At 25.6% G+C, this 24940-nt stretch overlaps 1 protein-coding gene across 1 annotated transcript in view; it reads right to left on the reverse strand.

Moving 5' to 3' along the window:
* Positions 1 to 17452, reverse strand: part of LOC113559779 (annulin) — a 29696-nt gene extending 12244 nt beyond the window's left edge. Inside the window, exons 1-2 of the mRNA XM_026965531.1 lie at positions 16942 to 17452; positions 5808 to 6038 (exon numbers count right to left, since the gene is read on the reverse strand). Of these exons, the coding sequence (XP_026821332.1) occupies positions 5808 to 6038; positions 16942 to 17059 (349 nt within the window). The 5' untranslated portion in view covers positions 17060 to 17452. The remainder of the gene's footprint in view (positions 1 to 5807; positions 6039 to 16941) is intronic.
* Positions 17453 to 24940: the final 7488 nt, after the last annotated feature.

Genomic DNA, 24940 nt, shown 5'->3' on the forward strand with positions numbered 1-24940 from the left:
TCTTTATTTCCCAAGTTTCCTAAGTTTGCTTAAATTATATTTAAATATATATATATATATATATATAATATAATACTATTATATCATATGTAGGTATTATTAATTAATCATTACGATCCAAAAATTAAATCTAACTGGGACTTTAAGGCGTCAAAAATATAAAAGATATTAATAAATATTTACACAACACAAGTTTTTAAAAATCCAAAATGGTTTTTTTATTGCTATTCCAATACAAATAATTGTGAATGCTTGACATTTTGATATTTTAATATTTAATTTAGCATTTTATAGACATGAAATATTAATTAATTGCCTATACAAAACTCCCTAAAAATTACATGTATGTGAATCCTAAACAGACTGTTTTAGGGGTCCCATATAGACAAATAAAGTGTCTCATTCTTTTAAATCATTTATTTATATATATATGATGCAATTAATTCAGAACGGTATATAATTTCGTATCAAGTCTATTTGAAAACAATTTGTTTTACATTATTAAATTGTAAATGTGTCAAGAAAAGTGGGAAAATATTTTGAAAAAAAAAATACTACAATTTTTTCAATTATATTTGCGGAATTTTATGTAGATTTGTAATCAATAATACTATCAGTAGGGGGGGGGCGAAAGGGGCTATAGCCTTCCCAATTGGCCATATTTTTCTATTGTTTTGAAATATTTAAATTCAAATATGGAAATTGTCTTACAAATTTTAATTATTTAAAATAGTAAATACGTTAACAGCAAATCAACGTTAATATTATGTTGATCAGTATTTTTATTTTGTTTTTGATTTTCAATAATTAAAGTTAAAATTATTTAGTCCCCCCTCCATAAAAAATCCTGGCTACGCATCTGAATACTATGTATAATGTGTTGAATAGATAAAAGGAAAACAACATTTTATAAAATCATATCATAAAATATTAACTCTACAATATAACGATAATTATGTATTTCTAAATAGGAATTTTAGGGAAATTGTAATTGTTATTTTATATCAATAAAATTCTTTATTATTTATGTGTTTTTTTTTTAATAAATTGTGTATACTTCAATTAATATTTCCAACTAAACGAAGAATTGTTTAAGTGAATTGTTCTCGAAATATCATATGATTTTATATTTATTCTTAGTGTATAACTGTATATAATGTACACGAATACGATTATAATTTTTATTGATAATTACGAAAAGGCTTATGTAATAATTGTATTGATTTATACAACAACTATTTAGCTATAATATAATGACATATAAACATTGGACGTAACAATCATTAATTATTAAAAATTAAATGAAATATGTTGGAATATTATTTTAGAAATTAAATAACTAATGAGTAAAATGCTCTATATCAAATAACTAATAATATTAATAATATTATCATATGTGTAAACTGTAATATTTAAAGTTCAATTTAAACTACTAGTGTTAAATATACAATATATTTTACACTGAAAATTTGTCATTACTTGATAATGTACAGATCTATTATAAAAGATACAACACATTCAAGTTAAAAAAAATTTCAATATTTTTGACAATACATTTATTTTTTTAACCGTGAGTTTATTATTTTTCGCGACTACAATTTGTAATTTTACATTACAAGTTAATTGTAGATCTATTATAAACATTTTGTTTATTTTTAACGTGAGTAGTGTGACATGATCCACGTATATATTCAACGTATATAATATAACTATTTAAGTATACTTAGGAGTGTTATATACTTTGTGTGTAATGAGCCTAGAAATTACACAAGATCTCGAATTTTATGGAATTTAAATTTGAATTATTATTTTATTGTTCTAATTTGAGTATTTATTTTATTGTTGTCACTATATAGGTATATTATCAAATAATTAATTTTTAGAGAAAAAAAGTATCTACGAATTTTATTCAGTATAAAATGGACTGAGATTACATTATAAGTTTCAAATATTTATATTTTCGTCAATTAATGTATTATAATATGAAAAGTCTATTCTTTATTTACTTTTACAAAATATAATTAATAAATACAATATTTTTTAATAATATATTGTAAAGTATAGTTCTTAATTCTTATTATATGTTAACCAATTAATAATTTATTTATTTAAAATTAATTATTACTAAACTTGAATGATAAATAGCGATACAAATAGAAACAAGCTTATTCGTAATAAAATAATTATTATTTAAACAAAATCTTGAGCCAACTTCAAGTCTGTTTATTTAGAGGTCGTAACACTAAGTATTTTTATTTATTTGTTTTTTTTTTTTTTTTTTAGCAAGTATATGATAAGAATAATTTTGCGTTTTGTCGTAAATTGATACTATATATATTTAAATATTATTTTAAACTTAATCGGGATTTATTATTTTAACGTTATCGATGGTTAAGACTGATTTAATATACAAATTAGTAATTATAATTGTTATAATAAATGCGTGTAAGAGTTTGGTTTTAAATACAAAATCAGAATGCTAAACCTAAGTCTACGAGTTGACGTGTAATTAATGATTATTTTATAACTATAAATCTTCTATTATATTGTAAATATATAAGATGAATTTAATAGAATATTCAGCTGAGAAACTAAAAAGTCTTGAATTGCTGAATACGCTTCACTACGTATTTATTCAATAAACTTATACAACAGTACACACACATATATTATGTATAATATTTATACACATATTTTATAGATGTTCAGATAACAATTCATAGGTATATACTAAAAGTTTAATGTAATTAGTTATATACTACTACCAATACGATTGATAATGAAGGTTTTGGGATAAGATAAATTATGAAAAAAAAAAATCAAAGGTATAATGAACTTCATTGCTATTACGTATTATGAAATTAATGCAACAGAATTGTAGCATGCCAAATACCTCAATGCCTAACTTAATATCATTTTTTTAGTGATATTTTTAGGTCAAACACTCAAATAGTCTTTAAAATAATTGGATAAATTAAATTTAAACTGAGATGTACAATTATAAAAAAAAACGAACGGTAAATATTACAAGTTAAACGATATGTTTATAGAAATAGGCAATAACCAATAGACATAACTGTGACTTTAGATAATTACTTTTTTAAATTCATTGTAAGAAATAGTTTTCCTAGCCCAGAGTTTGAATTATGTAACAATAAACCAATAAATTAAATTTTGAAACTATTACTTTCCATTTTTTTTTTCATATTTTTTCATTCCACATTTTTTTTCCATTACATTTTATAGTATTTTTTAACATCTTCAATCAATTTATTTTTTTTACACACATAAAAAAATATTTTTATTTTACACAATGTATGTATAGCTGTGTTTTTTATAGCTTGTATACCCTGCCTAAATACACTATTTTCATTTTATATTTTGTAAACTAAATATAAGAACATAATATATATTTTTTTTTTTTTTATAAGAGACCTAATACATTTTATATTTTAAAAATATAATGCACACTTAAACAAAAGTACCTATACATATATACGCATATATCATATTAATCATATTATAATACATACACGTGTCACTTTTATGACAAACATTGAATCAATTTATTATAATTTATATTGTAGGTATTTATTCCATTATAACACAAAGTAGTCTGTAAATCAAAATATGGTTTAAATTAAGTACGTGGCAGACAAAAAAAAAACGGAACACAACAATATTCAAATTCAAGTATATTGGATAATATTGTTAATAATAAACGCAGACAACGAGAATCTAACAGTTGGTCATGTACGAAATGGGTATAATACGATAAGAATTCTTAGGTAAATTAAATGAAGAAAAAAATGTATAAATTAGCAGAGGCGAAATTATTAATGTAGTATTACGAAACATGTACTTATAGGTAACTAGCTATTAACCATTATTCACTGACTACAGGAACCATGTGGGATTACTCAAAAGTAAAAGTAAAATACATAATATAAATGTTATTTTTTTACATAAAGAAAAATATTAGAAAAAATATCAAAATGTATCTGTCACAGTAAGATGATAAAATGAGTCGATGGACATGTAGTTACGATTTCTATTGGTTAGTTATCTATTTATTTAATTGAACTGTGTTAGTTTAAATTCAATAACTATAAAAAGTTAAAGGTACTTATTTATTATAATGTAAGCATACGCCTTGTATAGCAGTTTGATGTATATGTTACCAGCAATGATGATTATTAGGCACTGTCAAGAACTTAAGAATGACTAGAAAATTATGAAATTGTCTGTCTGTCTTGTGTAGAAATTGATAATTTTTTCCGATTTTTTTTCGACAATGCCTAAAGTAAATGTGAGAAATGTTACTATGATTTCAAAAAAACTGAATATTGATTAGGCATTACGTATTATTATCAAGGTGATATGATAATAAAGCACAATAATATTTTTGTTATAGAACTAAATTAATCATCGTTCAGATTTATTTTTATATGGCAAAGGCAAACTACTATGGGATTTTGAGTAACTAATTTAATATTATCAGTACGACACTGGACTTTAATATTGTAATGAATTATTCATTTTAGCCATTCACTAAACACTTAAGAAATTTCAGACATTCCATAAAAAATATAGTTTGTACATTTTTCTTTCGATAATATATTTATATACATATATTATATAAATGGAATATTTTAGACAACAAAGTATCATTACATATAACAAATGAATCTATAATTTAAATGTGTATCACACTCCCAGGAATGAAGTTGAAATACATGATTATTATTTATTTGTATAACGTACTTCAGTCATAAATATAATATGTTTTAAAAACTAGGTCGAATGAACAATTTTTTTTCGAAGAATATTATTTTATAACAGACGAGTGAGGCCCGTCGATTAGGTGGCCGAGAAAAATTTAGAAATAATTCAACTAGGACAAGGATGAAACAAAAGAAAAAAAAACTATTTCAAATAATCGTCTACTTGTATTTTTTAATGACTATGCATGTCCGCGTGCATTGTGAGCACCTACTATATTTTTAATGCATAATGTGCAATACGTACTGCACATATATGTGCATGTTAATTTTTACTGTAACACGGTGTCTACGTCACGTGAGGTTCAATTGTCGTTAATACAATATTAAATTAATATTTATGCAATCATAACACCGATACAGGTGTGTAGCGTGTGTTGTGTTAGGTCAAAAACACCTACTCGATGGATTGGATGCATTTCCTAAATGTACAATCGACAATAAATAATAATAATACATTATGAATGGTTTTAATGACTATCGCCGTGTTTTTGTTTAACACGTATTGCCAACTAGGTATAATGCAGATGTTGTGTGTGTGGCGACTAACCATTGTTCATTTATTTTTATCAAATGCATATATTTTTTATTACGAAATCGCACCTTAATATTATCAATCATTGACACAACGATTTACTGAGATTTTTTTTTTTTTTTTTTTGTTTGCATTTAATAGTTTTAAAAATTATGCAGAAAACTATTCGAGCCTGATTCAGAATTGGTTAACATAATCCCTATGCATAATGCATGTATCGTGATATCGGACGGGGATAATACATTCGATTGTATTATTTCGATTATTTGTCAATTTTCTATTGTTTTTAGTTTTCCACTTATAAGACTCATTGTCTTTTAACCAATTAAACCACACAACATTATTTTGATATAATTATTGTTTTTTAGCGTGATGGTCACATTTATTCTTGCATTTTACAACCATGTGCACTAACTTCACCAAACAAAAATGCTTGTGCCAAACTTATTATTATATTATATATTAGATTTAATAAAGTCAAAATTTATTACCAGCCAATTTGAACATAAACGACACACTGTCGTTAGCCATGTCAAACTCTCTGTCGAATTTCAAGTGAAAACAAATAGGAAGTCCTCTGCGTACCACCAAAGTTGGATTTCTTTCGTACATACAATAATACTTATCGGTCCTGTGTTTTTGTCCGTTCTTTACGAAACAGTAATTAATCCATTCTAGATTAAGTGGACCCATACCAGCCGTGTTTGTCGATCGGCGAATCACTGAAAAATAAAACCAACATTTGAATTTAACATTTATACAGTAAAAAATTTATATTATGATTCATTACCCAATCTGAGTAAAAATTCTCGGACAGAATTTTTATTTAAAATATATAATAATAATATCTAGTTATACATAATGCATAATAAGTGTATTTTTATTTTTATTTAACCTATTTTAAATGCATATTTAAAAACCAAACGCGTTTTTATAGAAATTTATGTTTTAAAAAGCAATTGAAACAATGCACCATATATTATTTTATTATAATATATATATTATATATATATTATTCACTACAGTTTTCTTAGTTTTTCACATATAATTTAAATATTCTGTAATAAAATATTTATTTGAGAGTATTATATGTTTTTAATGTAAAAACGTTACGTTTTTATCTTGCATAAAAATAATCCAATCTTTACAGTAAATTGTAATATGATTAAATGTAGGTAAAGGTTACAAGTATAATCACGTTTCAATATATCGATAATGCATCATTGATTGTTATTTAATAAATAGATTCTTTTTTTTTTTTTGTCCACGCGCAACGGAATAAGAAAAGACAATTTTTTAATGAAAATCTTTTTTTCTCTTGTCCGGATTTTTCGTGGGCCGTACAAGGTACAACGTTTACAATATAATATTATAGTATCCTTGTACGACACGTGCATAAATGTACGTCACATGCACTAACCAGCGGATATTATGATACTCGTACACTGAGTAGGACGAAATTACATAAGACGTATGTAAACAACAACAATCACCACGGCAACGACGACGGCGATGATGATGACGATTACAACATTACCTATATTTAATCGCCGCCGTTGTACACAATGACGATGATATGTTATGCTCCGGAGGGCACGCGGTTAGTGGGCCGGCGTGGGCGTATCCACACAATTGCGCGCGTGTGTAAATAAAAAGTACATTTTTCACGCATTCATCTCGAAATCGTCTCGAGAGCTTTATACACAAGACATAGAACTCGGTGTCCCTAAAATAGAAAAAATGAAAAATTCCAAAAAGAGTCCCGTCCACCTATCACTCTGTTGCCCCTATCCCCGCTACAAATATCACATAATATTTTAATATATCATACTATTCATACTATTAAGGATACAATTCAATGAAAAAATTCCAATGATTAGAATTTTTTTTTTATAATAATTGTATACAAGTATAATGAATGTAGAATCCAATAGTTAAATTGAGTTACAGTTACAGTTAAGACCCGTATAAATTCTTATCTTGTGCATAGTGGTCGTAAAAAAAAAATATTTTTAAAAAGATATTAACGTTATCGTTCTATGTAGATTATACACGTTATTTATACAATCTACTAACTTTTACTTTTAATCAGCGATGTTAAGATTTTTTTTAGTATAAATTATACAGGATGTAAAACAATATTAATATGTAGGAAGATTATCTTTTAGTAGAGGTACCATAGTTACCTATAAAATAAGTATACTGATGGTAAAACAAAAATACGTTCTCTTATTCTGTATGATAGAAAAATATTGATTTAAGACCGTTATTGTACCCGTAACACTGCACAAACAAATACTAATGATATAGCATAAAACATTTTATTTTTAGCAATGTTATGTGGTTTTTTTTTTTATTTTTTAAGGTAAATAATCATCTGTAACTTAATTTAAATAAATGTAATACTTTATTATATTTTACACATTTACAACTTTTCAACTTGTCATCTAAGTCGTGCAGATTTAGCCTCCAAATTGTTTATAGTGTTTTAGAAGTATTAATATTTTTTGTCAAAAAAAAACTGTTTATTGTTACACTGTTTATATCATTTTTCCGTTAATAATACATACATGTATATTATACTATATAACCAACAGTTGTTTTAAAGTGCCTATTTTTAATAATATTCTGTCGGCTGCTGAGGGGCAACGGTATTTAATTTTAAACAAAACAGTGTCTATGTTTAACTGCAGCTTAGACTGTACCGTCCGTGAACTATGATAGGAAAGTTTTTATTATGCGCTTTCGTTATCGTGTTAGTTGTTACTATACCATGTAAACCGGAAAATTGTGTTGTACAACGTATACACTATATTGTGCTGCTTGACTTGGTGTGGGTGAGAGATAAAAATATCGAAACACACGACTGCGGGGTCGTTAAAATATTGGTACTACAAAACTATTTGAAATATATATTTTAGGGACTAATGTATTATGCACACGTGTGACACATATTTCAACTAATAAAGTAGGATAAAATCTCAACGTTCCGTTTTGAAATCGCATAATATTATGATAATTATTATTACTGTAGCGCAATACAGTTTGGATACGCTAAAAATACACCAAACGATCGTTGTCGGCGTATGGACCACGCTCACGTGTACCTAATACCGCAGTGAGTGGGTGGTTCTTTATACTGTTCACGGTAGGTTTATTTTTGTGTATAAAATTAGCGTACTATATGTTATTATAGAAGTACTTGAAGTCTAAAAATACGAGTTCGCGCGAAGCGCGTTTGTGCCTAACGTTTCGTAACACTCGATAACAAGACATCATTATTAATAATGATATAATACTATGACATGTCGGCTGCACGAATTTTTTCGCACTAGTACTACCTATAAATACCAACTAATATTGTCTGTACTTTTCAGTCCTAATTTATACGTATATACAACAAAAATTAGCCACGTACTTAATACATAATGAGTAAAAATGTTTCACTGTCCACTTGTTTTATTAAATGTATGTATTACAAATGTTACAATAAAACATGTTAAAAAATTAAATAGTGTTATTTACTAAAAACATACGTTTATTCCAAAAAATATTAGTTAATGATATTGATATTTCGATTTTATTATGATATATTATTATTTATTATTGTTATACAAATATATAATGGGTATTAATAATTTATAATTTTGTACTCAAAATGAAAAATTATATTTGTTATAATATTTCATACAATGCTGATTGTGGGGACTTTGGTAATAACTAATAATAAGTATAACACGATTATTATTGACTATCGTATTATTTTATGTCAAGAAAGAGTGGCATTTCGGATTGTATAATTTACTGATTTCAATATTTGCATTATATGCCCATAAGTCTTATTTTATCGTATCAGATATAATATAGTTAAATTTGATTTCAATTTCAAGATCGTCTATAAAGACTTATACAAATGACAAATATTATCTACGCATTTCTATTTACAATATTTTCTGGTACGTGTAACGAAAATGATCAACTTTCTTTAGATGTATAAATGCATTATATATTATAAATATAGAATATGCACGCGATTCGTACACAAGCACGTTTCACTACAAGCTCATCAACCACGGTTATAGGTTCTGTATTGTTACAAACTTACAGCAACATTTTCCATTCCCTGTTGAAATTAATAGAAACAAAGCCCTAAAATTATATACAACGATAATTTCTAATTATATAATAAAATTTCTACTAATTATCGATGGTTCACTAGAAATTAATTTTATTTTGATCTAAAACGTTATTCATCTAAATATATATCAATATATCATATATAAATTATATATATACGCAAGTCCAGATTAAGGATCAATTGGGTCCCAGGACACCATTATTGTGCGGTCCCCTTTCAACTTTAACTTAAAAACAATTGTATGACTACATTTTAAAGACAGTATATTATTATATAATTTTGTACAACACAATATATATATATATATATATAACACTGTATTTTTACTAAAGAATTACAACTTAAATATTTTTCTTTTGCAAATTGTTGTATAATTTCATCAATCGATTAATAGTAAAATATCATTTTCTGAGTACAATTTCATCAATTATGTTAAATTTTCTTGAGGCTGGCTTGTTCAATATTTATTTTTTATTCTTGTTAACTTAGAAAATGCTCTTTCGGCCGAACAATTGGCCACTAGGATAGTTAATATAATCTAAGAGCAATTCAAATATTTGGAAATACTTCCTGCAAAGATTTTTGACAAATATATAGAAATAAAAATGATTCCCCAAAATCAATGGGCCCAGAAACTGTGCTCCCCATCCTTGTCATTCGTTAATCCGGGCTTGCATGTACGTATTATACAAACTAATACGTATTGTGTTACCTACTAATAATAACAATAATTTCGTTTTTAAATAACGTTCACAATTTACTGGATAGATATAGCATAAGTCATAGTAATAATACATAACTGTAGTATATACTTTGAATTTGATTATATAAAATACTTCTTCTTAAATATTGTACAGCTTTTATAAGCAAATCATGGTTATAAAAATGAAACAAAATGTCTGTTTCTTGTAATTTTTAGTTGTCACCCACGTGAAATGTAACAAAATAATAATATGCTCTTAACGTTTTAGGCATATATAAGTACAGTAATAATATACCGTGTTATTATTGCAAATATTATTATATAATAAGTACAGGAAAAATTAATAAGTACCTACAAAAAGTATAGCGGTCAGCGACATTGAGAACACAACTTAAATGTATAATTAAAGTAACTGTGTGGGATCGAGAGATGAGATTCTATTGATAATAATGCTCGACTTGTTTTCAAAAAATGCAACCATATAATATTTTATGACGACACGACGTAAAATATTTTTTTGTTTTTTTAAACCGGGGATGTTGTTCTACTGTTAAGTGGGTTTTAGTGTATCTCGTCATTGAGCAGGTCACTAACCACTGTATATTTAACGTAGTACATTGTGCATATGAATTAAATTATAGATTATTGCATATTAAAAACGAATCTAAGTGGAAACGATGTGTCAACCTCTATTTCTAAGGATATTTTATAATTTATTTTTAATATTACTATAAACGGCAAGATGAAGATTGAACTAATTTCCAAAACATCGCGTCTATTATATTATTATAGAATACTTGTTATACCTAACATTATAGCTATTAACTCAAGAGCATATCATGGAATCTGGTATGGATGTCAATGTGTCATATTCCTTCTTGTATTTTTTTTTTACACATATATAAAAATAAAAATTCGGTTTTATAAATTATTATTACACAGACTTCAGTTGTTGATAAAAATGGATTATGAATGGATAATGGTTATACTTATAATCAAGTTGGGAAACAACTTATTATGAGGAATATTATATTAAATTTTCAAATCTTATAACAGAAAAATTTGAATTTTAACTCCCTACAGAAAATAATTTACAAGTTTGATGTTCGTGATTTTAATTGAATCATTAATATTAGACTTAAAACAATTTTAAACTATGTATTTCTAAAATGTTTTTAATTTTTAAAACCACAACTTATAACTTTTAAGAAACCTTGTATATTGCATTTGACTTACGAAAATATTTTCAATATAAATCAATATATCGATATCCCAAAATGTCTAAAAGATAGAAAAATTTGGAGCCGTCAGGGCGAAAACCAAACCAATATTACAAAATTTCAAAGAGGATTGATATTATATGTATAGTATTTATTAAAAACACGTGCCAAAATTAATATGGATTGAAAAAAAAGAGAAATTCTTTAATTAAATCATCATTAAAGTAGGCTAGATTTGATACCTATATCATAATATTTGATTTAAATTTGATGAAATAATAACGTAAAATATAAAAAACGAGCCTGTGCGACACGAGTATTATTTATATGAATTACAAATGCAATGTTTTAAAACGACAAAACGTACTTAACCAAATTACTTTTTCTCTGTGTTATGTCGATTACAAAACAATAAACAGGTACTTATAAATATTAAGGGCGTCAGTGCGTGTTTTAATAAAGTGATACATAAAACTCATCTCTACAAAATCTGAATCTATAAAATTACATATGATTTCATTTGTCTCATCGAAATCAAACGTGTTTATATACTTCATTTTTTCTTACGGTTAATGTTACCGATTTTATTTTTTCGTTTTTTCTGTAAGGCCTTTAAATAACCTATACACGGGATAAGTATATATATTCATGTATTCTATATATATATTTGGAGAAATGTCACTGTATTATACCATAAAATAGGGTTTAGTGTGAATCACGTTCAAGGTTGTATGAATAGCCACAGCAGTCATGGATTTTATCCCTTTACCCTCCAAACGAACAACATATTTATTTTAAGTGTTCTCCCTTAAATTCTATTTGTTATTTTTCAGCCGATTTCACCGTCACGTCATACAACGACAATAAAGCCGTAGTTTTTGTCTTATTGTCACGTACGTGTGTATTACCTATAACATCTTGGAAATTAATACAATTCGACATTTTTATACTTACCCAATTATTTATGAGTTATTTACTCATTTCGATTCCAATCGGTAAATTTTCTCTATAATATTTCCGAACAACATGGTGTTTTTCTTCAAACTAGAGAACCCAGCACGGCTATTGCCTATAGGTAATATAGGTAATGGCCAATAGCTATGTTATATTATCGAACCCACTACGGGTCACGATCACTCTTGAAGTGGTGAAAATATCTCTTTCGATTATCTTTCACCCCATAAAAAATGTACGAAATACGTTTGACATAATTAGTCGTAACATAATAAATTTTCCTTTATTCGTTTTTTTTGTTCTAAGAATAATAATTAATAATTTACAAACACCGCTGCAATGATCGCGGCATCGTCATTTCTTCGGACAAATCAAATATCTCAATAATAAGAGATCATTATAGTTTTATTCGCACAACATATTATTATGTGTGTACTGTGTATATTATTATTTGAATATTATGTTGAACACATTTTATTTTATATCTTTCGTTAGTTCAAAACGTTTATATAGTATTATACATTTTATTGCAAAATTAAATTAATGGCTTTGAGTGTTTTGACGATAACAATTAGAGAAAACTTCATAACTATGACAGCGCATTACTATTAAAATAAAATAATTATTTCTAATTAAGTTAAATACTATAATAATTATGTTATGGTACATGACGTTGTAAATAGCTACATTAATCTTTTGACATTTTCTCATCACATACAATTTTAATAATACATATAGAACTTTGACGTATTGTCATATTATAACAATTAATTAATTTTTGAATCGTAATTAATAATTGTTTTAAACTGTTTATATAATATATATATTTATATTACGTAGTTCATAACAATACAGTGTACGAGTTAAAAATAAATAATAATTATTAATCAGAGCTGGAGCCGATTTGTGCAATAATAATAATGTATTAATTCATCCGAAATTACAACAAGTTTTGGGTTGACCTAAAGAGTTTTTTTTTTTATTTAATGTACAATCATAGATTATCGTTCATTTTGGAAGAACAAATTATAATATTATACTAAAAGAGTTTGTGTTATAAATGTAACTAAAGTTTTAGTTACTTGGTTTTGGGATTTATAGGCACCAACTTTCAAATTTCAACACGGAGGCATATAAAATTTTAAAAAACTACTGTTCGTGGATATTATTCCGATTTTTTATATTGACTACGACAGTTATAAATTAAAAAAACAATCTACATGAAAATATAATTTTTTTTAACCAAATTTATTTATTTATGAAAATATTGTCTAAAAACGTATTCATTTTAACACAAAAAGTATTTTTTCTTGCCTAGCACTTAATAATAAACTTATTTCCTATCATGCATTAATCCAAAGATTCTACTATTGTCTTATAACAATTTAAAATTGTCAAATTATTTAACCGGTTCTGTGCCATAGTATTTCTTGTACAATTTATCAATCTTCTTAACATGGAAAAGTGTCTTTCATGTTTCAGTAGCGCATGTTGGACTGGTAATGCTAATATCAATTTCACGCATTTCCTAAGTTCGGTTATATAATTGACCAAATATGATTTGTTTTTTAGTTATTTTGATGAAAGAAACTCATTATTCATTAATAATAATTAATAACCAAACAATTTGTATACACAAAAGCGAAATACTTAAATGCTATTTTTACGTAATACACCTTAAATAATCGAATATAAGAACGATTGCCTTGTTGGTCCTATGAAGTCGGCGCCTACGCTAGGACTTTGATTGTATTTGTTATTTAGTTTTTCAACAAGGTAATAAGAGAAACGTTACATTCTGTAAATTGGATAATATGAAGTATTGAAAAAAAGTTGTGTCATGTATTGAAAAAATGTAACTAAGTTTTCGATGTTGCTAGTACTTAGTAGTAACTGTGCACCGGTGCATACTTATACGTAATGTGTTATGATTTGTGTATGTGTACCCATCTATTTATAAAAAGATAAATATGAATAAATCGATAGGAAACAATGCGTTATGTTTTAGTATGTTGGATAAAATATTTTTTAGAAAACTCAAGTCCCCCACACATGGTCTACGCTATCATGATCAAAATGTACCTATGGTTAATCGACTCGAACATATTAATTGAGAGAATGCCATAAAAATAATTAATAACATTTACATTTGAATAAAGTTACCCCTATATAGTATTTCATGTACGATTGTAAATAACACGTCAGTATAGATTCGACGCATCGTATTCATGGAATGATGTTTACAAACTATAGAAACCAACAATGGGTTAAAGTATGTATTATTATTTAAATAAATAGTGACTATACTTCAATAGCGAGGTAAATATATTATTATCTTGTCTTTACAACTATAAAATTGAAAGTCCAACAAATGAACCAAACCATTTGATGAAAACTGATACCTAATGTTTCATCGTGTACATCTACCTAATGCTTATAAAATTATTTTTTAATATTACAAATATTTTAATATTTAATTAATATTCATATTTTAATTTTTTTTGTTAAATTAACATGGTATACAATCTTTAGTAAGATGCATGAAATTTCTGTAGATACTTACTATTTGTACATAAATAGGGACTGCAGTAATATAGGTTAGTAATTATTGGTTTCTATCTGTTTCGAGTATTTTTTTATTCACTATAAAATAATTTGTATTAGTAAAACACTTTTTACTTTATGTCTGGCATATAAATTGATTAATAAAGGTTAATTGAGAATTTGAAAATATAATAAATGTAATTTCTATTATAAAGCATACGAAAAAATAATTATTATTTAATCGTTCATGTTGATGATTTTTAGTCGTATTAGATAAGTAAAAACTAAAAACTCTACAAATTAATTTAACTTTGTAACAATTATTGTAATATTCTATATTACAATAATTATTGTTAGAAAAAAAATATCAGAATTTCTTTTAAGATATTAGAAAGTAATAAGAGATGTTAAGTATATTATTATACTATCCGTTAATTATATTAATATGATAATGATTGTCATTAACAAAATTTTCAAAATAGTTACAGCATAGACATTTTGTATAGAGAAGTGGTTTACGACTTGTTTCATCCATGCAAGTTATAGAAATCCTCATAGTAAGACAAGGTTGACAAGGTACTCCTCGACGATGACAATTTATACCGTTTTTAAATCGAAACCGGTTGTTATTTTCATCCCACGATTACCTAGTGATGTTCGTAAATTGTATGTTTCGGTATTGATTTTTTTTTTTTAATAAAAATGATTTATTTCATAGTTGTACGTATATAATTGAAAATAATATTAAAATATGATAACGATCGCTATGGCTTTTTTTTTTTAGTAAAATACAATTCTAAAATAATATATTATTCATGATAATTATGTAATTAATGTTAAATTATTCGTCTACGATTTTTTAAAATTCTTAATATTAACTAGATATTAGGTACTATATAGTATACAGTCACTTTATATAATATATATATATATATATATATAGATCATTTACAGAATATATATTTTACTTGTTCAATAAAATATTAAAGACAAATATGAAATAAGGTATTACAATAATAATCGTATTATATTATTGTTTAGTATGAAAGTAAAGTTGTTTAGTAAATTCTAATGAAATATTACTGAAATGAAGTATAAAATATAAAATGTTGTGTAATTTAAATCATGTTTTAAATAAACTCTACTGCTTTTATTGTAATATTACTATATGGATAGTATTATAATGGTTAAGTATACCTATTAAAATATTATTATAATAATACAGTATCCATTACTTATACAATTACTATATAGGTACATATTATATTTTAATATTATAGTAAGTACTTATATAAATAATTAAGTTTATTCAAATTGTTATTTTACTTAAGTACGTATATAATGGCTGTATAGGTAGCATTTACTGATTTACTAGCATCTAATGTAACTAGATGTGATCATTGCATTGATGTAAATTAAAACCCATTGATTGTAAATACTGTAATTGTTCCAAATATTAAAAACAAAGTCCACTAGATGTGTTAACAACATAACTAAATAAAAATTATGTAGTCAAACATCATTATATAGATAGTTATGATAAATGTTTTTAAATAATACAAATAGACATTATTTTTATATTACTAAATAGGTAATATTTGTCAATGTTGTCTCATAATTTTATTTACATTTATAAAAGTGATACATTTGTATGTATATTTTAAATTAAAATATATTTGGTTATATACGGTCTTATAAAATGTTAAGTAAAGCAAATAATTTTTTTTTTCAAATGAACTCGTCGTGTTTATATGTAAAAAAATTATGATTATATGTTGATGATGGTTCATTATATGAAATATAATAACGTTATGTACATAACATTATGTTAATCTGAATTCATTAATCAAATCAATAATTAATCAATGACCGCGGCAGTTGGAGTGCGCGTAACGTACAAATGTCCGTATAGGTTGGCGATGTACGCATTATTAGAACAATAATATGATAAAAAAAAAAAAAAATAGAGAAAAAACGTTGTACGGTTACTAGAATAAATAAATAAATAAATAAATAAATAAATAAATAAATAAATAAAATAACACGATGTGTTTGAGATCACTTACTGTTGTCACCGGTCGGTACCACTACGTAGTTTTCGTTTGGTTTGGACAGATCGTTACCCATCTTGCCGCTCGAGTGTTCCCGTTCGAATAACCGGCATAGTCCGAAACAATCTGTCATAGTACTCGGTCATCGGGCGTTTCAAAATGGCAGCGGAATTTTTTTTTTCTCTCTTTCGTCTCGACCTTATCTGAATGATTTTTAAGTATTGTATTATATATACAAATCGACCCCCGTTGTGTGCGGTGCGATAAACGGACTAACACACGCGCGCGCGTCTATATGTATAAATTATATATATATATATATATATATATATATACGTGTGTGTGTGCGTGTAAAAATATAACATAAACGTTTATACAATTATATGTATATGTATATAATGTATACTATGTATAATAAGTGTTTGAATGTATTTATGATAATCCTTTATCGGAAATCCAATAAAACGAAACGTTCACTATCGGCGGTTCATAGACGAATGATTGTCCACAGCCGCCATCTACGCAAGCTACCTACTTGGTGCACACTATGTTTGTATACATTTTTCTATATTTTTCTATATAAATATAAACCACTCACACACACACACACACACAACACATGTACTCTATAAGACTGCAGGTTTGTATTATGCACTATTACGCGCGCATGCGCACGTGTGTGCATTTAAATAGTGTTAGTACTTACACGAACACACTCACACGCACGTGCGTACGAACACACACATACGGTCGCCAATAATAATTCCGTACGACTGCCACCGCTACACGGCTACGGAAAACGTTCGCCGTGTGTTCGTGCCTTCGTGGGTCGTCTCGCGCGATGACGACGACAACGACGACGACGACGACGACGTACACAAGAATTTTCATTAATCGCGCGGGCCGGTCGAGTTATTCGTTCAGCTGGAGCGTGATGTGAATAATACATTATTTTTACTATTACAACAGCTGCTAATCACACCATTGATAATGTATAAAAAAAATGATAATAAGAGTGCGTGCGAGACCGGTCCTGTTATTATATTCTAGGTAACTCGTACAGTCACAGCTTATAAAGTTATAACCATATATAATATTGCTTAACAAATATATCAAAATGCGCCGGTGGAAAAAAGTACGAACTTTTATAGTACAGCAAGATTTATGACAACCTTAAACTATATGTCTTATAGTGAAGATTATATTTTTCTATAAACATCTATAATACTGTAATGTATACTTGTAATGTTGTAAAAAACATTTTCTAACCATAAGATATGAAAACAGAATCCCGATGTGAAGATTTTATACTAATGATGTCCGCGATTTCAAACATAAACCCCACGTTTGAGTTGCTATTTATAGAATATTCAAATAGACAGGTATGAAAAAATCTTTATTGGTTATTTGCTACATACACTATAAGTACCTGTTTAAATAATACAAAAAAAAAAAATCATATTTGTCAATTATTTTTTAATTAGTTTTTTCAAAGCTGTTGAAGAACAATCGATTACATTTGTTTAGGTACTACCTATCAGCAATACAGAATAATTAATACTTTTTACACGTAATTTATCAATTTTATTCTTATTCAAAAAAATTATATACATAAAAATATTATAATACACCTTCTATTTTCGTTTAAAATGTCAACGCGATAAGACGATAAGTTCTAAATTATTTTCAATACAATTTTTTAAGACATCATATTAAATTGTTTTATAAATTTAATTGTGTTGCGAACGAGACACATAATATCATTGCTGGACTACGGATGTTCTAATTATAAACAAATATGAATAAATTATAAAAATATAGTAATTATTCAAGCGATTTGATAAGTTATTTATGAAAAATTAACATTCAGCGATCAATTGTATCAAGGTTCTAGTCTTATAAAACAAAAAATAATAAATATTATGATTAATTAATTAATTAATATTTATTAGTTAAATGTATCTCACATAGATGTAGAGCAACAATAATAGGGATATAGATAATTGTTCTGGAACAATATATTTATGCTATACTACCACACGTACTTATATTAATTATTTCTTTTATGTATTTTTATGGTTGTTATACATAAATTTTTTTACTAAAGATATACCTAATATCATAAATATTATTATTTATTAGTATTCCCAACTAAAATTTCCTAATCTAAAATTTAATCGAGAATCCTACACAATGAAAAAAAAATGAGACGTGACTAAATAATATGATCATATTATCAGTACTCAGCAATATTGCATCATTATGTAGGTTGTAATAAAAATTTTATTAGTTTAAGCAAATGCGAAATAAAAAAATGTATATTACAAAAATGTTAGTTAGTTTAATTTGGTAACTGAGCCCTTTTGTAGATGTAATTTTCATTGCTACAAAATAAAATAAATCTTGGGAACTCGCTTTAATTGCAGCATAGGTTTCAAGTATACCTACATCACTAAGTAAGTTACTATAGTCTACAATGGATGCATTATTTCATAAACCTACTACCTATAAATTATAACAATATATACATAGACATTTAAAAACAATTAGGTAGATAGCTTATACTACGTTTCGTTTTTATAGTCAGCGCGTTGAAGTCGGCAGCCATATTTCCGCAGGAAAATGTTTATAAGGTATTACAACTGATAAGTTATAGTAGTAATTGGCAAGATTACAAAAATACAAAATCCGTTTAAATCCTTAGGCTTAAGATTAAATTGTTATTTTAATCTATTATCAGTTGAATATTTTGTAAATATTGCAGTTCTTTATATACGTATAATGTTTAGGTATATCGCTATTAAACTTCAATGATATCGTGTACTCATAACGCCTATCTCTATAGTTGTTTTAAACATGCATCTATTAATGATCACATACCTATTCATTATAATTTCGAACCCAGAAATTGTTCAAGGAGGAGAGAGATTTAATAATATTTGGCAATCATTAAGTTGGTACATTTTAGTTTGATATCCATGTAAGTATATAGTTAGCTTCATAAGTATAACAGATTACTTTATAAACAGATTATATATAGGCCAAAAAGCTATGACCTAACCTAGGTACATAAAAATGTCAAATAATAATTTTTGTGTTCAATATCAAAATGTTTCGTTAAATTATAGTAATAATAATCTGCTATATATTATATTTTTTGCAATTAATCAAGACAGTTTATACAATTTTGAGTTTATAGACAAAAAACGAATCGATAAAATGGCGTTTAGATTGCAATAAAATCATGTTACATATTGTCATATTGACGCTCAACTTCAAAAATAACTAGGATGACTGGCTAAATTAGTTCTATGCGTTATCACATGAATTTTTTTGATATTTTAGTTTTTAAATTAGTAATGAGCATTTTAAATAATATATTTATTCTATAATATTAATATCATTTGATATACATAATATATACTTAATTTGTGTACAAGACTTAAATAGTACTTTAATGGACTTTTTTTAATGGTATGACATTTTTTAACATTGATATTTTAATTGGTATCGGACCCCTATAATTGCGATCCTGATATAGTATTGTTAATAATTAATCAGGGATGTACTATAGGGACGGTTTTTTCAGGTCATATGTCCGGGGCCCGACTCTAAGCCTATTTTTAAAGGACTCGAGTCTAAAATTAAAACAGGCCTAACCCTAAAAAAGGGCGCCCGGAAAATCTGAATACGGTCCTGTAAATAATAGCTAAAAAAACTTGTAAGTTCATGTACAATATGTACATATTGTCTTACTATGTATATCTATAACGGTATGAATAGGTTCATGGTAGATATAACTTAAAATTAGTTTGAAAATGTCAATTTGTAGCTACCTATAGAAAGTAAATAAATAAATATGCAATGCCAAATACCCCTGTCTCTTTAGACTAGAATTAATAAGTTCTTTGTTAAAATAAAAATAACTAAAATCGTTTGAGGAAAAATTGTTAGGTATTATTTAACTCAAATGCATGTAAAAAATGTTATCGATATTTTTAAACTGATGTAAAAACAATTTATGTAATTATTTTATATATTTATTATACAACGATTTTATCAAAATAAATCTTTAATAGGCTAAAAACGTTAGAAGACTTAAAATTCCTACTAACATAGAATCTAAAATTAACTAAAATATCTAAAATATTATAAAATTCTATAATATTTAATGATTTTTATTAAATTTCAAGAATTTTAAGTTATTTCTTTCTGAATTACAAAAAAAAATTCTAATCGATTTTATAAAATTGATATTGTGGAAATAATTCCGTTTTCCAACTGATTTTTGATAATTTTCTACTTTTGAGTTTTGAACCTTCTCCTACCCAAATTATCAGCTATATAAAATAAACTACCGGAAATCGCGATCAATATTTAAAACCATTTTTTATGCTTCATACCATGAAGATACAAAAACTTAATGATAAATATTACCTATACTTTTACTTTTTAATCAAGTTAAATTTCTCAAATTCTTGATAATGCCCGCCCTTGATTTGTACATTGAAGAATTCAACAGTACACAAAAAAATAAGTTTATATTAAACTACTAAAGGAAAAAGTGACAGTACCTATAGTAGTGACTAATTGTAATTTTATAGTTTACAATGATTTCTAAGATTTACGTCACTTATATGGTCGTACATTTTCTCTACAGCTCAACTGATGTGGCGTTATTGCTAAATCGAGTATGGGATCGAACGCGTGGGACTCATATGACGACGTACATGATACCTTTAGTTTCCGTTTCCGTGAAGATTGTTTCCCATTATACCTTATCGGCAATCAGTTAAATAAAAGTACCTGGAAAAATATCTTAATCAAAAGAATTGTTTTATACCTAATAAATAAAACATTTTAAATTGAATCAAGTTGTTAATAAAATATAAATACCTATATTAACACATTACATTTTATTGTATGTATAAAAATATTATTATTAGACTGACAAAAGTTACTATATGTTTCACATTTCTATGATATAGGTACTCATCAAGTCAACAATATTTATTTTTATATTAAATAAGCTTTAAGTATGTTTATAATAAATCAAAAATTAAATATCTATAAAAACCGAAGATTTTGCATTTTATGTACGTAGACCACTTTTTTATAAGTACTTTAAAAATTTAAAAATGTATTTTAAAAATGTAAAATGAATGATTACAAACAATTTTAAATTATTTATAATCTATTATAATACATATTTTAATAGTTTAATGTATGAAATATTTTTGAGGATAAATATAACCTCATAGATAGCTTTTCCTATAAATTTTATAAGACTAGAAAAAAACGTTTCCTTCAAATAGTAGAAGGCCAAATTACTTATACATATATACCTTCAGCGTCCTGCGCACAAACATTATAATTACTACATCAACACTTTAATACAAACGAGAATGTTGTTTTTGTTTTATATATTTATTTATTTTTTCATTCATCACCAACAAGGATTTTAGAAATAGATACTCAATACCTAATACTTATATTAAAAATAATAATTTAAAAATACATATAGTTTGTAAGTTTACTTATTTTTAAAAGTTGTATTTAGATCATCCTTCATCATTATACATTTTAATATTTAATATATTTCTAAATCTTTCTGTTTTAGAATACATTACATTAATTGATTTATAATACTATAATATTTTCTTTAACAAACTTATAATTTGCTTTGTTAATATGTAATATTTTATTATTCTTGATTTTTTTTTTTTTTATGTACAAAATGTACTCACTAACACATAACCACGATTTAATTTAATGGAGGTTTATTATTAAAAAAATGATGATTTATATTGAGTATAAACTAAATCTATTATATAGTTTAAAGCATGAACATTCTATATTTGAAAATAAAAATTTAATAAAGTAAATTAAATTTATAATACAATAAGTTAATATATATTTTATATGATTTTCAACTCCATAGATGTAATATTAATTTCGATGTTGTAATTAATGTTTTTTCAAATCGATATTTTAAATTATATAGGCACAACATGTTGAATGTTATGCCTAATTCTTAGTTTTTTTTTATTAAGTTCTAGTGTATACAGTGTGCTTATTAACTTCTATTATGGATACTGCGTCATTTATGTATTCATAAAATAAAATTCCATATAGAGACGCGTCTATACCTTGCTGTGTTAAAATAAAATATTATATAAGTATTAAATATTCAACTATATAAACGATAAATGTTTTTTTGATAAAATATTTTGATCAGTTTCAAACAAAACAAATTGGTCGTTTTTTCAACAAACTATCGGTCTCTGCACAAAATATATGCAAATTCATTTATTTTAAACATTTTGTTTTTTAGTTATAATATTAGGTACTTGAAATTATAGAGTAATTTATTAATTTATCGATTTATTATTTTAATATAACTTTGTGCTTCAAATCATCTTATGCAATTAAAAATAAAAATATTCGATCTTCATCCGTGAGTTAGAAAACTTAGTATTATCGATTTTGTGATTTAGATTTGGTTGTTACTTGTTTTTACACATATATACGGCTTACTACAAACATACGTGTCGACAGTGATGACAGCTTTCAGTTATATTGCATTTCAACAGTAGACGCCTATGAATCATTTTTCTTTTCTTTTGGACTTTTATCAAAATATAAGCCGGACGTTGGCCACAATTCAAAACACATATATACTTAATATATCACGTAATACACTACTGCACTTTTTGAACTTTTTGAAAATATCATTCAATGTACACTAGGTTACCAGGGTTTCTATTTTAACTATGTATAGTGTAAGTATGTAGGCTTGTAGTTAACTTTTTTATTACCATTTATTGCTTACAATATGCCACCGTGTTTGTATTATCATAACAGATAAAAACAAATCGAATTATGAGTTTTTAACTCGATGACTAATTATCTATTTAATGCTGCAGCAACATAAAATATAAATGTAGATACTTATCAATTTGCACGTAAGTGTGAACAGAAAATAAAATAAATAGAAGGGAAAACATATTTTTTCAGCGTGCATATATAAATACGTCAAAATGACGTAGGTACTTGCTTAATATTATATAACATCAACTAAAAAATTTTGTTAAAAAAATTATTAAAAACAATATCTACTGTTATATAATGCTGTTGAAGTACAAATTGCATACAAAAAAAAAAAAAAACTATATTTCGGAAAATATATCAATTTACTCACACTACATTTAATAAAACTAAATCGTTATTTCTTATTGTTTTTGTATTTTTTCCACAAAGAATAATGATATCAATTAATTACATAATAATAAATATCTTTGTTTTTATATTTTTATAATGTTTCTAACATTTTTCAAATCATGTATGATTTTGTTCAACTGTAGAAGCCATTTTTTGAATTATTCTTTGAACCGGATAACATTATTTATGTTTTAACAAGACGTATTTAATTTAGGGTTTCACATATTGGCAAAATGCCATTTAAATAATTAATTTAATTAAAATAATTCTAATACAGTCTAAAAATCATATTTTATGAGTTATGATGTATTTCTAGTATTACTACTGAACACTTTGATATCATTAGAATAATATTTTACTATTATTGAAATTATCCGATAACAACTATGTATAAATTAGATTTTGTTTACATATTGGTTATTTTAATTTTTCAAATGATAAAATCGTGTTGTATAGTATACATATCGTAAACTATTTATATATTTTTGGCGAATACAAATTTAAAATTATTAGTACTCACCAATGAGTATGTGTAAACTTTTCAAATTCATGTTCGATTAAACCTTTTATATAAATATTAATGATCCATAAGTACTTATGACTAACTAGGTACCCGATAAAACTAGTTCAAGATCGCTTTGAATAGAATATCAAATCCATTTTAAATGTATTGTAGAAAATAGGCAATACTAGTCTATGAATTATATATTAATATAATTATTTTATTGAATGTGTTACGCAGATGTGTAATCGAACGACTAGATCGACAGATTAGACAGTGTGTTTGTGTGCT

This window comes from Rhopalosiphum maidis, chromosome 3 (assembly GCF_003676215.2).
Source record: "Rhopalosiphum maidis isolate BTI-1 chromosome 3, ASM367621v3, whole genome shotgun sequence".
Taxonomy (NCBI): Eukaryota; Metazoa; Arthropoda; class Insecta; order Hemiptera; family Aphididae; genus Rhopalosiphum; species Rhopalosiphum maidis.